General features: G+C 34.9%; 1 protein-coding gene across 2 annotated transcripts in view; it reads right to left on the minus strand.

Moving 5' to 3' along the window:
- Positions 1-17,765, minus strand: part of LRCH1 (leucine rich repeats and calponin homology domain containing 1) — a 113,921-nt gene that overhangs the window by 22,953 nt on the left and 73,203 nt on the right. For both annotated transcript variants that reach the window (XM_053934715.1, XM_053934714.1), the window contains exons 12-16: positions 16,207-16,243; positions 15,352-15,465; positions 13,912-13,959; positions 12,598-12,670; positions 2,514-2,623 (exon numbers count right to left, since the gene is read on the minus strand). In XM_053934715.1, the coding sequence (XP_053790690.1) occupies positions 2,514-2,623; positions 12,598-12,670; positions 13,912-13,959; positions 15,352-15,465; positions 16,207-16,243 (382 nt within the window). The remainder of the gene's footprint in view (positions 1-2,513; positions 2,624-12,597; positions 12,671-13,911; positions 13,960-15,351; positions 15,466-16,206; positions 16,244-17,765) is intronic.

Here is a 17,765-nt window from a genome sequence, read left to right on the forward strand (position 1 = left end):
GGTTAGTTAAGTTTTGGATAGCTGCAAGGACAGAAAGCCCTCAAAATCTCCAAGCAACTTTATTCAGTGTTCCACTGCCCTTATGGCAAAGAATTTCCTCCTTATAACTACTTGAAATTTCTTTCTCTGCAATTTGTGCCACTGTTTTTCATGGGTTCACTGTTAATCTTTGAAAAGCCTGGCTTTACACCTTCTCTTTTACTACCCTTCAGGCAGCTGAGGACAGTCACATGATATTCTCAGCACTCTAAAGCAGGAAATCCAATCTAAAGAAATCTAGCTCTTCACTTCTTCCTCATACATCCTTTATTTGGGTGGCCTCACCATGAAATAGCCTCCACTGAAGCACTCTGGGGTTTCATTATATTTTTTCATTTTTTCTTTTACTAGACACACTATTCAAGTACTTACACGTAGGTTTCACAAGTGGCAAACAAGGGAATGCCTCATGTTCACTAATACAATGTTTTGTTTTCACTTGGTTTAATTCACAAATCAGAAAACATTTTTAGTAAATAAATACATAAAAGAATACACTTTGAGACTGTTTTTCCAAAACCTGTTACAAAAATATTTATATAAAGTTAATAAAATAAAAATGTATTTGTTAGAACACTGGTTTGTCTGTTGGGAGACTATGCAGTGTAGACCAGGGTATGCTTTTTATAGGAGCACAGTGCATCTACAATACCAACTCAATGCCATTTCATGCTGGAGTTAATGGCTCCGTGGAATCTCACTACATGCCAACTTACCATCGAACAATTCAAAAGCAAAATTTATTAATATATGTATTTATTGAATAAAGTACAAACTTTATGACTTATATGTTATGGGCTATTTTCTTGTGCAGTACATAATCAAATGCTCTGGTGGTTACTAATGTCACTAAAGGACCCAGTATATCTAAATAAGTTTTATTAATTTTAACATCTCATTTTGTATTTTCAAACACAGTCAGTCTTCTAGCTCACTGACCTATAATTAAACTTCTCACAAGAAACAAAATAATTTGCATACCAGGACATGATATTTCAGGGTGAGAGCAAAGGATAGTGAGTGGAGCTAAAATGTAACACATTAAGACAGCATTACTGGTAATACCTAATACTGTGTAGAGATAGCCTTATTACTTCTCCACAATCATGCCTGACACAGTGAATAACCTTGTTCTAATTTTCTTTGTGAGGATTAACTGAACTAATGCACAAGGCAGGAATTTTGCAGAAATTACCTATGATTATTTTTAGGAACCATGGTAACTCTTCAAAGAAATGTTTAAAAGCTGCATTGATGCTGCTGAACAGACTAGCTCAGAATAACTACAAACTACTGCAGTTTATTACTGTTACCTCCCCATTGCCACATTTTGTTTCCCATTGCTAATAAGTCTGTCTCATCTAATTAGTGCATCTTGTCCTTTTGGCATCATTCAGGTTTAGAATTGATAATACATTACGTTCTATCAACTATGTTAAATCTTTAACAAGACCTGTTCTGTTAAAAAATATATATAACCAGCAGGGCAAAGTTAGGTTAATTCATACTTAGAACAGGTGAGGGCCTGAGGTAAGACAACGCAAATCGACAAGTCCACATAGTTCTGCATTAAAAATCTCACCATTTAAACATTTTTTGGTAAAGAGAAGAATCCTGTTGCTTTAAAATTAAATATCTAAAACAAACTGATATTTTTTCAATTAGCCATTCCATGAGGATAATGAGATTAGGACAAATAATCTTGTAATTCAGATGTGAAGTGAAAATCACTTATCACTTTCAGGATTTGCAGTTATGTTAATATCTGTCCCTGTCCTGTTAATGGGATATAACTGGAAACCTTGACAGGTTCAGGCTTGTGACATTCCTCACAGCAAAGGTTGTCATCTCTTTTTGTCAGCACAACCAGGTGTCACACAAACATTGCTACCCAGCTATTAGTTGTGTAACACAAATCCTATGCACCAATTTTTCCATCAGGTTCTAGCTCTAACATTCACGACAATGTATCAGGAAATCACCTTCTGTATTCAGATTTTCCACTGATGAAATACTGATTTAATTTCTAAGAAAGCTGCTTCAAGCATTAGTTAACTACTTTCAGCTTAAACTAATAAATTTTACTATGCCTTTTACATACAAAACTGAAGATTTCTCCAGCTGCTTGGAAATAGTTCCTAGACCTCTCTCTCTGTCTCTCTCTCAAGTGCTCACTTCATCCTTTCTGATTAAATTAAACAAATAATTAATTCCACCAGTGCAAGGCATGCTGATTAACTGGATGTCATTCAGGTAACTCCCATTATTATTTCTCATTTTTACAAAGTCTTTCCCGAAACACAGACATCTGATTGTGATAAAGAACTTCAGCAATAGTCTAATCAATGTGATTTGCAGAAATAATATTGCCTCATTTAACCTTTCTTGTATTTTTCTCCTTAGGCAACTTTCCCAAAGAAAAATTTAAAAATACATTCCATCAGCATAAATTAATTCTACCAACACTCACATACCTCACGTAGCTGTTCCACAAGCTCTCTCTCTTCTCTCATCTGCTCCATTTTTCTTCGAATTGTGAACTGTGGATCTATTGATTCCAAATTTCTTTGTGGTCTTAAGAACACTGTGATTTTTAAAAAGAGAGATTTTAGTTTAAGAACAAACACTTTGATTTATTTATTTCTAAATTAAGCAAAACCCTTAGGCATTGCCTCCAGCAAAAACAGTTAGAAATTTTTTTTGTCCTCAAGAGGACAGAAAAATCTGATCTTGGATTACAATTATGAATGGCTGCTTTTTGGATATTGCTCTGGCCAGTGTCCTGAGGCACCAATGGTGCAGATAAATTATCCAAATCCTAATCTGAAGGGGCAAGTTTTGTCAGATGATTAAGCACCAGCAGTGTCCCTTACAGAGTCTGATCTATACAACACTTTGTATTTAACATGGCAGGAAACACCTCTTACTCTTAAGTAGAACTCTCTCCTAACAAGATGCTGAATTGTGTAAAAAGCTGCGACAAGCCTCCTACACAGATCAAAATGCTTACTAGATAAGGTTATGCTAAAAAAATAAAAAACAAAAACAAACCCACCAAAGACAAATGTAGGAAGACTCAGCCATTCAGTAAGTGCTTACACTAAATAGTCATATTGCAAACGTCGCATTGCACACACCCTTGGCAGTTCTCCTTCCTACCAGTCCTGTCAACTCTATCACTTTGCCCACAATACAGCTCCTTGAAATCATTACATGACATTTCTGCAAATATGCACCTCTACCCTTCCACTTCTGTGAGCAGTGACTGCTTTGAATGCGTTGGAAGAACAAGATGTACAGCCAAAATGCAACTGTCCCTGTTTGTGACTCTGTTTGCCATCTCACACAAGTGTAGTCATGATGAATCTCACCCAAACTGTGTGCAGGCTGTTTAAGTAATGAGATGAATGATCGAAGTTACTTCTCTAATCAAAGGGATAGACAGACAGCATCTATGGCACTTCAGCCAAAAGGCAGAGTTCTTTCCCCTAGCTACTATAAAAAGCTTAAGGCAACAAACTCCTTGTATATCTTTAGGCTATTCATCTTAGGCATCAAGACACAATAAACCATGGCCAGTTACTAAACTTGCTTCCTTCCACTACTTGACTCATACAGTCCTAATTTAACTTTTCTCAGGGAACTGAAATTTGTTACATTGCTGTAATTTCAGTAAAAACAGTAATTTCTGGAATGGCATATTAATGCTATTTGTTAAACAGAATTACTTTTAAATAGAACACCTAATATTACAGTTCTATATTAGTAAACTCTATTCTTTATAATGTCGTCAGAAATCCCAGGGACAAAGTGGGAGAGCATCCTATAGAGAATGTGCAGGACTGAGAACTACAGAGTGACTACAGCTCAGTTCCCTTCTCCAGGTGGACAACACATCTTCAGTGTCACCACCCAAAAGCCTCTACACAGAGGTGCACACATCATAAATAAATAAAACCATTCTTCACACTGACCTGCCACACAATGCATGAGAGTAGCAGAGCCATGCCTTCAGATGCAAAAGGCTCACAGTTTTACTGATATTTAATCTTCCGCTTTGTAGCAAGCAAACGCAATATTCAGAATTGAATTCTAAATCCAAATTACGGTGTATGAACAGATCCATGCTTCCTAACATTTTGTAGGAAGGTGACACGTGATTATGACTGTTCATGCCCAAAAACACAGAGGCTGTTAGAACACTGATATATGGTGAAAAATATCTAAAATGTTATTTATAAATTGTATCATTTAAGATGCCTACAAAAAAAAAAAAAAAAAGAGTTTTTCAAGAGCAGAAACCCTTATCAAGGACTTCTATTAACTCCAGAACCGTACTGTATTAACATTTCTGCATTAGCAACTCTAATAATTTCCTGGAGGCTGTTTCTAAATTTTTAAGACTTGAAATAAAAATCTCCTATCACATTAATTAAAAATAGTAGCTGCAATTAGTAAGATTTTCTAGTTTCTTGCACAAGTCTAATAGCTGACCTTTGCTCACAGATGAAATACCTAGATAAAAATCCTTCTTGAAGAGTACAACCACGGTTTAAATGGTACTTAAAAGCCACTGTAGCTTTATTAGCAGTAGCAACATTTCAAATAATTATCTACAAAACAGTAGTACAAAATTATGTTCAATTTTCATAGAGTGAGAGTATAACTGTGGTCTTCATTCAGTTTAGCTGGCCATAGCTATCCTTTTTTAGGTCTTTATGAAGTCAAAGTTCCAAGATTTACCTCCTTCCAGTTTCAGATTACACATGTCTGTTACTGAAAGGTTTCAGCATTACTTTGTCAATTCCACCACAAGAAAAAGGCAGGCTAATCTTAGGCAGTGAGAAACTACAATTAGAAGCTTTTTAAAAGAATAAGTTAATTGATTAAAAAACAGAATTAAAAAACCTCCACACCCTAAAGCATTAACTATAAAAGTTTTAGTTATGTACTGAATTTTTTAAAAAGTGCTCCCATAGAGGAAGTTTTGGCAGTCCTAAATGTTGCTTACTTCTCAGCATTACACACAATCTCCAGCAAGGGGAGCCCATACCTCACACACACCTGAATGTCAATTTTTCACTCTTTCAAAGAGTAGTTTCTGCTTTTTGAATCCATGCTCAAGCCAGGTTATTAAGTAGTACTTGTTCCAATAATTTTTTTAAAATTATTTTGCACAAGTGTCAACAAGTTAGATGAGTAATAGTTAATAACATAGTATGTACTCAACATACCACAGTCAAGGACAAACTTCCTGGTGAAAATTTTCATCTCTGCACTGAATTTTAATGCACATTTCTGTACTATTAATTGTACATCAAGGAATTCAATGTACTGAGTACTTAGTGTGACAATGTCATCCTTCAGGCAAACCAAAAAATGATTTAACCTGACTCTAAATATAACTGACAAAAAGAAGGTTGGACTATGACAGGAAAGCTGAAGTCAGGCCAAAAGTTACATTTCTCTTTGATTGACTTATTCAGTCTAAATTTAAGTAACAGAAATGCAATAGATCCAATTTAAAAAACAGGCAGGTGTAAAAGCAGTTTCTACTCTAACACTCCAAGACAATAAACGCTAACATTTCCATTTGGCTTAAGATTTGAGTGATAGGAGGCTTCTGTATGTTCCAAATGCACAAGCTAGTCTGTGCCTCTCATTTAGAAGATTAAACACTAAAAAATATGGGTTAATCACAGACCAAATTCTGCACTGATAGAAGAAGCACCTCTAGGTTTCTCTGTTACACTATTCATCAGTGAAATGTTAACTTAGTTTCAGACCATCATGAACTAAGTTCAGTTTTTTCAAGGTACCAGTATCAGAATTCTTATATTCCACACTCACTTCCCTTATAGAGCAGGTTCCTTATGTATGCTTTTATGGTTTTATAATCAAGAACTCTGAGGCAAATAAGAAATACTCTCAACTAAAGAACTGAACTAAGAACCAAACACCCCTTGTGAAGGGGCTTCAGTCCTTAAGTCTTGGGTGATACAAGTGTGACTTCCAGAGTGGCATCTGAATAGTCAGACAGGAAAGGAAAGTTAAGGATAACTGTAAGCTAAAGGTTTGCATTTATCATTCAATATTTGTGGTCTTCGTTTCAATCTGATGAGTTTGACAGTTTTGCGACCTTTTAATATCTAAACACCCTTCTACTTCAGGGCAACTGGCAAAACATAGCCCACTTTGAATATTAGTGCTGTGACTTAGTGTATTATGACAATAAAACCTTGGAGAAAAACAAAACAAAAGCAGCAGTAACAAAAGTCCACTAATGTACCTGATGTTCACTGTGAACAGCTTATTAACAACATTTTCTGTTGGACAGAAATCACTATTTTTGCTTAGCTGATTGTTTCAGCTTTGTTTCTTTATGGATTCTTCTATTATGCTAGTTATGCACCTGCACTAATAAATGCAAATGGAATCAGGATATTTTAATAGTTAAGTAACTTTCAAAAAATAATAAAAAATGCAGAAGAGAGCAGCAAAATTAACTGCTGTTTGAGTACAACTGTGCTGTTTTTACAACTCTCGAAAATAAAGCAAGTAAATAAACCCACATTGAAAACAGTTCTTGCAATTAATATCATGGGAAAAGGTGTTTTGCCAGAGAAGAGTGAAACTTCACTCTGACTTTTGACACCACATATTCCAGAGCAAATTAAAGTGCATTTTCTGAGGAATTTAGTCTTATAAACATCCCCTGGAGAGTATTGTCCTTTGTCCTTAACCACGTGGGGTATTCACCACATACTCATGTTTCTGAAAACACAAAATTAAGTAAATTATATATGGAACACCTACCATTGTCACTGTCTCCTTCAGATGGGATACTGTAGCTAAAGTTGTCCCATGTTTGTGCCTGTGTAAGTGTGTTGAAGGAGATAGGAGGAAAACTGAGGGATGGGTCTGCTGGAGGGGAGTGATAACCAGTCCAGCCATGGTGGTAATAAGGACCGGAGTGGGGATAAAAGTGGGCAGCAGCATTTTATATATGGCATTAGGATTGTATGGTAATGGCAAAGATGCAATTCAAAGGTGATTAATACAAAATGCATAAATTTTGAGAAAAGAATGAAAGATGGTGCAGAATAAAAAGAACGAAGAGTTAAATGTTAGTATTTGCAAATCATACATTATATGTGCAGTTAAGGCTGTCAAGCTTAGTATTTTTTACAAGATCATTGTAACGATAGCACTTCACACAACTTGCTACAACCAAGTTTTAAGAAAAAGTACCCATAGATTTTACATTACTGTTTGATAAAAACCTTGAGTCTGAGTCAGAAGGTAAATATACCAGCTGTGAAGTTTCAAGAAGGAAACTATCACAGAATCAGGATTTTTATATATTTGTGAAACTATGTAATAAGAACACTTCTCACAATGACAAAGAAAATTTACACATCCATATGAAAATATTACTGCATTACAATTTCCAAGCTGATTTCAGAAGTAGCAACTACATTATCACTTGGATTCTCATTTTGTTGAAGGATGTTCAGTAAGTACATGTACCACAGTTGTTTTCCTTTCATTTTAATTCACTTCATAATAAATGAAGCACTACCTTTTTTTCTTGCTAACTCCCCCAGCAAAAAATTCAAATCTACAATGGGTCCACCACACTAAGTACTGGTCCTCCACAACTTTTAGAGGCTTCCCAAGGACAAGAACAAGCATAGAATACCCCCAAAGGCTGATGCTGAGTTTGCACAACAGGCTTTGGCAAACTTGCACCATAGACAGTCTTCTAACAAACACAGCATCATTAATTATTCGACTGGGGTCCCTGAAGTACACAAGACTGTACAATTCCACAGAAGCTGCAATAGTCTGCAGATTATTCACCAGATGACTGTAAAAGCATGTTATGCCTATAGTTCATGAACTCATTATGGAGCTAAATTGGGGTGGCAATACAGCTTCTTTTCTCCCTATCCATTCTGCCTTTTCTCCATTAACTAGTCACAACGTCACCTCTTACTGATCCTCAGATCCTTCTGCAGAAATTTTTTTTCCTTCTCCACCACATCTACTCTGCATTTCTGTCTCGCCTCGATTGTGGCAAGGATTCCTGCCCAAGCTTTCCTCAAACCTCCATTCTACAGTGATGAGAACTGGATACTGACACCCTAAAAACATCTCCCTACTGAATCTCTTCAGAATTTCATCCATCCTTTCAAAGCTTCATACTGGTTTCCTATTTTCTGACAGAGATTTAAATCTCTTTTCTGCCTTTCACAGTGATGTTGCTCCTTAATGAACTCTTCCTGTATCTGATCACAATGTTCCTTATCACTTCTGCAAAAAAATTATTAATTCACTCATTTTTTGTTTTTCTTGTATCTTCACATTTATCTGCTGAATCCTACACACAAGAGACATTCATGCTCCTCAGACCAAACTAGAGATTATGAACTACCTCTGCTCTAAATGCTAATCCATAAACACAAATCAATCCAAGATTGCTGTGGAGATCTAAAAGCAACAAAAACCACTTAAATATTAGAAGAAATTCCAAAGTAATTTACCATAAGCACAGGAAGTCCCTCTTTTCTACCATTCCAAACTAATATTCAGAAGGAACTTAATCATGTAGGATTTCTCCTTCCCACAATTTTGGAATCTGTACTAACATGATAGTAATTCAGACTGTGTCACATAAAACTTCACCTTAAACTTTTCAGAGTTCCACAGCTCTCTTTTTAGACTTTCCCAAGGCTGGTTCATTGCTTCTGGCTATTGGGACACCAGATCAGTTGAACTCAAGAGTCACCACAAGAGTCAGCACAAACTCAGAGTCAACACTGGGTAACAGTATACAGATTTATGGAAAAAGATAAACACTCTGACTCTAGTAGCAATTGGGTTTCTCAACTATTTTCCAAAGTACACAGATAATGCAGTTAGGGAAGAAAAAAAATAGATGGAATAAATATCCAGAAATAGAAAAACAGTAATAAGCACTAAAATGAGAGCAAAATACTGTCAAGTTTCATTGTTCATTATATGTTCCAACTAACTTCAAATACAAGCATGTCTACCATAGATACAAACACTGTGCTTCAAGTTCTCTACAAGTCACCCAAACTGAAGGCACTAGATTCACAATGTTATGCTACGTGAACATTTGCAAGGGAACAACTTCTCACTTCAGAATACAAAGTGCTTTGTGTCTTTGAGTTTTGTCAGTACTTGCTTCAGCCTTTGACAGTAGAATTTTTTTTGTCTGTGTTGCTGTCTCTTTGCTCAGCAGAAACTAAGAAACACAGTGACCTAGAAATGGCACAACACAAAAGGAAAGACAATACATCTTGATTGCAAGATGTATTAGAAGCTGTTCAGACTTGAAGGTCTGGCATATTAAAGGTACCATTATATACACCATAAGGCCATGGCAACTCTCAATTTCAACAATTAGCACCACTTTGAACATTTTAATCAATTTATGGATGAAGGAGGGAGAATTTAAATTTATTTGCTATTTTGAGTGATTCCTTTTCAGAGAGCTAATGCACTTCCCAGGAGGAAAACTACAGCTCTAAGAAAACTGTTTCTGTTCAATGGAAGTTTTTTAAGGTTTTCAAAATTAATGTGAATTTGAAAAGTCCATACTCTCTGAAAATATTTTAAATACAGAAGGAAGTAATCTGAAAAATTTAAAAATCCTTTTTGCATTCAATGTAAACTTCTGACCCTTGGAAAAAGTCTTTCAAGAAATGTAATCACATTCATTACCTTTTAAAACATTTTCTTTGGGTACTTTGGGTTCTTTCTGTCAGCCATCAGATATGAATTTTCCCAATGTTTTGCCTAGCTTAAAAATGAAAGTATAAAAGGACCTTCAGTCCTGAACACATATCAGTAGGTACTAACACAAGTTTAAGCCACTGTGGTTTAGCCTCTGGAAGCACTTATATTTGTGTGTGTACTTCAAAAAACTGGAATCTTTTACCAGAAGTCTAGAACAGTTTACTTTCACCTTTCCAAGAGACATAAACCATTATGAAATGATGAGGACAACAGAAAGTCAAATAGAAAGCAACATTCATTTTAAACAGATGAAAATAAACACAGTGAAAATAAACTCTCAAATTTCAGAAAAAATATGGTTGCATATATTTTCATTGAAAATTTGCCACTATTTTTTCCACAGAGCATGATGTACACATTTCACTTAGAACACTTCAATGTTCTTTTAATGTTGCACTTGGATTTAAGAGATTTATAGAGCCAATTAATTCAAACGTAAGCTCTAACAAAGTTAAACAGTTAGAAGTCATAAGGACTATTTAACTTTATTTCCAGTAAATTTTAACATTTCCCTGAAGGCCATTAAGAACTGAAATGAAAAAAAACTATTAAAATACACTACCAACTATGCTAAAAATCTTTCCTGGGTCACAGAAATGCTGGACCTCTTCACTAGCTCAGGTCTATGACAATAAGCAGTACATAATTAACAAGTACAAATTCCAACCAGTAATAGAATGGCTCAAATGCACAAAACTTATACAAAGTTTTACAGGAAATACAATGAAGGAACTACAGACCTGCCAAGCAAACCAGCTTTAAAAGGAAAAACACGTGGGCTTCACAAACATGCCAGTATTTTCAGTCATGTACTACTTCTATCTGTAAACATTTCTTGCAGAAGATGAAAAAATATGCAGCTTTACTATGCCTTTGCAAGGTTTCATTTTGCTACATGGTGCTACATAATATACTGCATTTTTATTTGAAATTGGATGTGAAGTTTTACTATTGCCAAGTTCCCCTATCTTACCATGGTATAAAGGTAGATGACTGAAGCTAGACATGATCAGGTGAGAAACTGTGCACTAATGGGTCTTAGTGCCTGTAGTGTCTCAAATGGAAAAGAAAATAAATTCACGTTATCAAGTTTAATGCAACCATAACGTGACCAAAAGACACTCCAGTACTGGCATGCTCAAAGCGTTTAGAATATATGAACTTCAATTAGTACAGTGCAGAAAATCAGCAGGTTCTAACCAACTGACTTTGGTATTCAATGAGGCTATACACAGCTGCAATATATAAAAAGGGGATGAAGTGTATGACATCTGGTCTTGAATCATGTGACTTGGAGGTTTTGTTGCAAACATTGCAATCCATTCTTTCTAGAAATTGTCTCAAAAAAAGAGTCACTAGGCTATTTTACCTATTAATGACCTATTCGAGTCATTAAGTATAAGAAGCTCAGGCACGGTATGCCAAGATCCAGAAGTGCACGTTAAACTAACCCTTGAACAAGAAGTCAGTGTCTTGCTGATTCTTCCACAAAGCAGCTTCCAAATCCCCAGCAGCAGATTTCACTGTGGGCTCAGAACACAGCCCACATCCTGTGAAAGCAGTAGAGGGCCCCTTTGCTTTCTTTCTCCAGTGATATTGCAATATTGCCACTGGACTATGTGATATTACTCAATGTTTTATTTTCAACAGATCCTGGAAGGACCCATTTGCTCATCATTTAACCCATATTTTAAATTTATGTAGATATATCAGCATTTCTAAATCATCAGGAACAAGACAGACCCAGCATTTAACATTCCAACAACCAAAGAAATGCAGTTGAACAGATCTGTCTAACTATATATCACAACTACATGAGAAACTTAAAGTATATTCCTTCATAAAAACAGCTTTCTAACACTTAATAAAAACCCCAAACCAAAAGAAACCAACTAAATCTATGGGTACAATTTCATAAACAGTTTTGCAATGTTTCACCAGCAGTTTCACAAACTGCTGCCATTATTACCAAGTATTTTGTTATGGAAACTACAAGCTTGTACGGGTTTACCATCACTTGATTAAAAGCCTTTGGTGGTGAATGAGAGAAACCAGAACTATGGTCTTAGTATGCTGAAACATACTGAAAACCTACAGGCACGCATTAGAGGTGACGTGGCATGAGTTAATATTGACTACATCAGCACAGAGAAGGCAAAAACTGAATTAAATCGTGTTGCTAATCCAGTTTTTAAAGGAAGTTGTTATTCAAGCCCTCAGATACACCTCTAAGTTTGGGAGGTATTTGTTGTTACTTGCTTTTAGGTTTAGTTTGTTTGTTTTTAAATAAACTGCTGCTTGTTAAAAGACTGGTGGTTATGCAGATACAGCGCATTGGAAATTCATTGAATTCAGTTGTTGGCTGTAGTAAAGATGTAACCTTTCCATAATGCTTGATCTCAGCACAGATGATAAATATGTATATGCATATAAAATATGTGCAGTTATATCCAAACACATTTTTAATACACATATAACTTTATAAAACACCCAATCTATAGTAATGAATGAAAAATGATCCATATATAATGTGCCAAAGAAACAGTTCTTACAAATTCAATCTTGATTCAAAACTAGAGAACCTTAAAATGTTCAAAACTTCTTCTAACTGTTGTACAGAAAATGTTACATTGCTTACTTTTAAGGGGGAAAAAATAGAGATATCTAATAATAACAACAGAGATGTAAAAAACCCCAAACCAGTACACATAAACTGGTTTCCCACATTACCTGATCGTGGCTTCAGGCCAAAAGGGATTGTGGTATTTGTAGTAGGAGACATTGTTGGACTTTTATCCCTATTCTGTGTAATTCAAGAACATACATCAAAGTTAGAATAACACCCAGAATATATCTCAGCATATCTGACCATACAAAATGCAAAGTTAACACTACTGCATGCTATAACTATTCCCATAATCTGATCACAATATAGTCCCAAACCTATGATAATCTCCCTTTTTTATTGCACCCTATCTCTCTGCTAGAAAAGAAGAGTTTCTGACAAAAGGCAGCAAGATATTCCCCTAGTTATATACAAACTCAATTATTTCTCAGTTTTCTCCCATGTCTTCACTTGGTTCTATCAAACATACATTTTGTGGCAGAGTATATTTAAAAAAACAAAGCAAAGTCCTGTTTTTTCCTAAGACACGTTTGTTTGTTTCACAGAATTAATTACGATTCTGTGTGGTATTTTCCATTCAACACCAAATTTATGCATTAAAAACAAAAAGGAGGAAATTAAGCTTATGTCTGCCTCTTATGCTTAAGAGCAGGATCTCCCCTGACCCTGAACTAGGCTAAGAGCCCAGCAGGAGGAATGGAGCAGCAACATAAAGGAGAGGGGGAAGTATAACCATCATACCACCAATGGCAACACAGAAACAGTCTTATGACCAAACTCCATAATGGGAATCCTTTTTAAAAAGTGATTCCACTGGGAGCTGGGAACTACAGAATTTCCATCACCAAGACTGATGGACAATGGCTGAGTGCTCATGAATTTGCAAGACGCTTATGCCCAATGCAATATAGAGAGAGAAGCCCCATTTCTGCACAAAAAAAAAAATAAAGAAAGTAAATCTCCATAAGGAGCTCCATACAGTTTTTACCTTTTTGATATTCCAATGAGATTTACACTAGAAAGCTACAGGAACAATAAAATCAGATTCCTCTCTGAAAACTAATCAAGGACATGAAACAAATGTGTAAAAAGAAACTGCATTGAAATCAATAGAAAATCTTGTTGAAAAAGGAAGAATTAAAAAAAGAAAAATTTAAGAAGTGTGTCTGAATGGAGAAAATGTAAAAAAATTAAATGTTTTATACTAAACTGCATAACTCGAACAAACTGATCAGAAAGTATATTTTTATACCCTGGTAAATCTCTGAGATTACAAGATTAAACTACATGCCAAGCAAACCACATTTTCATTTCTGATGCAAATCTCAGTCATATGTTCTGTGGAATTCAATTATGATTCATTTAGTCTATGAAACATTCATATAGAACATATACGAGACAAACAAATAACATCTTACCTCATTGTGAGAGGTTTGCCCACTTGTGTTCCAAACAATTAGATCATTCTGCATGTTTGGAAAGTAAAAAAAAAAAAAAAAAAAAAAGAAAAGACAAAAAACATTTCAGAACCTATATTAATGATACACTGCAATGGGAAATTTTACTAATTATAGTCAAATACACATTAATACTTAAGTTTTTTTTCACCGCAATGAATAATTTGCATGAATCATAAATACTTCTATTCCTAGGTGAAGAACTTTTTTTAAAATGCATGTGGAGATGATTCACACAGATTTGTCATTCAATTTTTTGCTTCAATACTAAGGGATTATAAGTGCATTTATAAGACTAAAGTTTGTTGATGAAAATGTAGCATATTTCTTTTAATTAAACTATCATGAAGATTTCATTTGCAAATATAGATTTTTCAATACAGATTTGAAGAGAGAGGTATTCTGTAAACAATTACATTTATAAATGCAACATAACATACCTTTTGTTACCTCTTCTGTTATAGTTACATTGGAAACATGTACACCACATTGATAAATATGAAACAAAATCATTAATTCAGCAGTGAACCTAACTCAGCAGAAAGACAACTGGCATAAGCAAAGGTAAATTATAACTCAATCCAAAACATTTTTCCTAGGGTCAATTTTTTTTTTAAATGACAAAAAATGGAAACAAAAAAGAGCACTTGGAACATTAGGTCCCAACAGTCACAGAGCTTTATCAGAGTAGTATTTGATATTATGATGATTATACATAAGAATATTTGAAAAGCATCAAGATAAACCAAAAAAAAACCCTATTTCTGGATGGAACACACAATATTAAGGTACTGCCAATATAGACAGCATCTTCTGTAATTTTGTTCTCACAATCTCCTTGCCAAGTGCAGTCACAAAATCCCTATATAGCAAGTTCTGAAGCAGTAACATATGCCCCAAATATTGAAGTTTTTTCTGTAGCTCTACATTTCTGGATCATTACAATGTACAAATCCTAAAATATTTTTAAAACTTTAAAAACTATCATCTCAACCTATGTACAGTCTGCTTGCAATATTAAATACAATTAAAAAAACTGCTGTTAACATAAACTTAGAAACTTATGTAACTACAAAAGAATATTTGGGGTAAGGGGAGAAAAGGAGTCAGGTACTTCATTTTCTTGAAGATCTAACGTTGAGATGACATTTTTTCCAGGGGAATGCAACCCCTGCAACTCTTATGCTTTTATTGGATATATTTATTATATAAGTTCTTTCCAAAGGGATAGGTCTTAATCAACTTTCCATTTACAGTCAAACCTTGAGATTCATGCTAAGGCAAAAAAAAAGCCCAATCCCCACACTGGGCCTAAACCCATTATCCCCACACACTAATTGACAGAATGTAATGATCCATTCCAAATGTTTCCACATTTACTGCATCTGGACACTTCCATACCTGGTTCAATGACCATTTTTCACCCTGTTCATAAGTTCTTGCTTCAGGCTTTGCTTTCTCCATAATCAACTCCCTCCTCCTCTGGAATTCCAGTTCTTCTTCAGCATTTTCTCTCTGCAAGATAAATAACTCTTCTGTCTGTACTACTGGAAATAGAACTTTGTTGGGTTTTTTTGGTTTTGTTTTTTTTTTTTTTTTGCATAGCATCACCTTGAAGTCTTTTTTACAAATACTGTGATGAAAAGCAGGCAGAAAAGGAAGTAGATACTATGTAAGTGCAGTTCCAGCACTAACAGGTGGATAATGTAAATCTAAACTAACTACTTCATAAAAAACATCATTGCACCAGACGGGATACAGAACAAATAATAAGCAACATTTATCACACTGTAAAACTTAAACCCCATACTTTAACTATACTCTCTTTACCTATAGTGACAGTACTCTGGAAAACCACTAATTTTTATTATACAATTTATTTTGGGGTTATTCTTCATGAATATACTGTTTTCCTACACCACAGGGTGGAGATGGGGAGAGGGGTGGGTCTAATGGTACTAGACCATTATTCATGCATAGCTGAACTGGCATACAGGGAGACAGGGTGGGGAAACTAAAATGAAAAAGTAACAGAGAAACACAGAAAAATTATACATATACAGACACACATACAGACAAAAAGAAACAAGCCCCACAACAATTCCATAAATATGTTAAAGAAGAATTAGTTTTGCCTTTCAGACTACTTACTTTTTACCTTCCCTACTTGGCAGATTACCAATTGATGAAATTGTGGGCTCATTTTCTGTCTTTCCCCCCGAGAATATTTTGTAATTATACACTCATTTAACATACCTGACCAAGAGAAGACATGTCCATCTGCATTTGATCACTATGTATAAAGACAAAGGCAAATATGTAATTCATTGTGCAGTAACTTGTACATGATGCATCTAACAATTTTTTTTTTTCTAAAGAAGGTGCATAGACACTTTACTGTAGACTTGTGAAATTCTAAAACCATTGCTGGTTCTGTGGGATACAGATTCACAGCACTGCAGTCTGAAATATCCATGCTTAATCTGCAATCTCAATCTTAATTGAAATAAAAACATTGAACTGGGCTATAACTTTGGTAACCATTATGTTCAATATTTAATTTCAAACAAATATATACATGAAATACTTTTATAGTTATCATTTTAACCTGTTCCGTGCCATCTCTTAAGAGCTTTTGGAAATGCCTCCTGATGCTTCAGTTCAGTCTGAAGCATCATTCATGGTTTCATCTGCAAAATCTGCAAAGTACCACCCTGAGCAATAGATAATATCAAAAAAAAAAAAAAAGGACCTGTTTACTACCAACAATCATGTTGTTATCTAGAAGCCTGCAGATTTCTGCATCTAACCTCTAGAACTCAGTGTTCAAATGGAAGCCACAGTCCTGCCTAGATATTTCCACTTAATTTACAATGGCTGAAAATAAAGCAGTGAAACAGAAAACGAAAGAAAGCAGGAAATATAGGAAAGCAAATATAGAAATACAATGTGAACATTGAAAATATTAAAAAAGGTTGAATCTGAAATCTCTTCCCACAAACAAAATGCTCTCTATGTAATAGGATGTGCAGATTTTAAACTCTGCAGAACACTAAACCTACAGTAACTGGACAAGCACTTTACAAGTTTAATAATCACACCCACTAGCAAAAACAGCTTGAAAGAATTCCAGTCAGTGCACATTAGGTGTACCAGCATGACAACTGCTTCAGCCCCTGCAGTATTTTCTCCTAAACAGTCTTCAGTGTGGGATAAGGATGGTCCTAGACAGAGTTAGTTATTTCAACCAGGTTACCTTGACTAGGCCACCAGAGTTTTATGGATGCACAAAGGAAACTGGAAAAATTATAATGGTTGACATGCTCTAAGTTTAAGTTAAAAGCAAATTCCAGTTTTGTACATCTTAAAGTAAGGACAAAAGCATTTACATTCCTTTCTGGACATAAAAACACTTGAGTATGAGAAAAATAAATTCTCACACTGCTTTATATAAAGCAAGTATATAACAAAATGCCATAAAATCCAGTAATTATTAAAAAAAAAAAAAATTATGAGGAACCCATGGCCCAGAGGACTGAAAGTCTATAGCATCATTTGACAAGTACTGGGCACTCAAATGTATCTTGCTGCTTAGATCTGGATGCTAAATTACAGGAGACCTATATTCAAAAGTCTATATGGCACTCAGAAAATTAAATATAAATGCTCATATTTTAAGGTTAGAAAAAGAAAGTGCAGCCACAAACACCCCAACATGCTGTAAAAACAACAGTAGAAAAATACACACATAAATTACATGATTATCCTCTTCTAAATGCAATTTTTGAAATTTACTGTAGTATTACTAATGAAAG

The sequence above is a fragment of the Vidua chalybeata genome, chromosome 2 (genome assembly GCF_026979565.1).
Source record: "Vidua chalybeata isolate OUT-0048 chromosome 2, bVidCha1 merged haplotype, whole genome shotgun sequence".
NCBI classification, from domain to species: domain Eukaryota; kingdom Metazoa; phylum Chordata; class Aves; order Passeriformes; family Viduidae; genus Vidua; species Vidua chalybeata.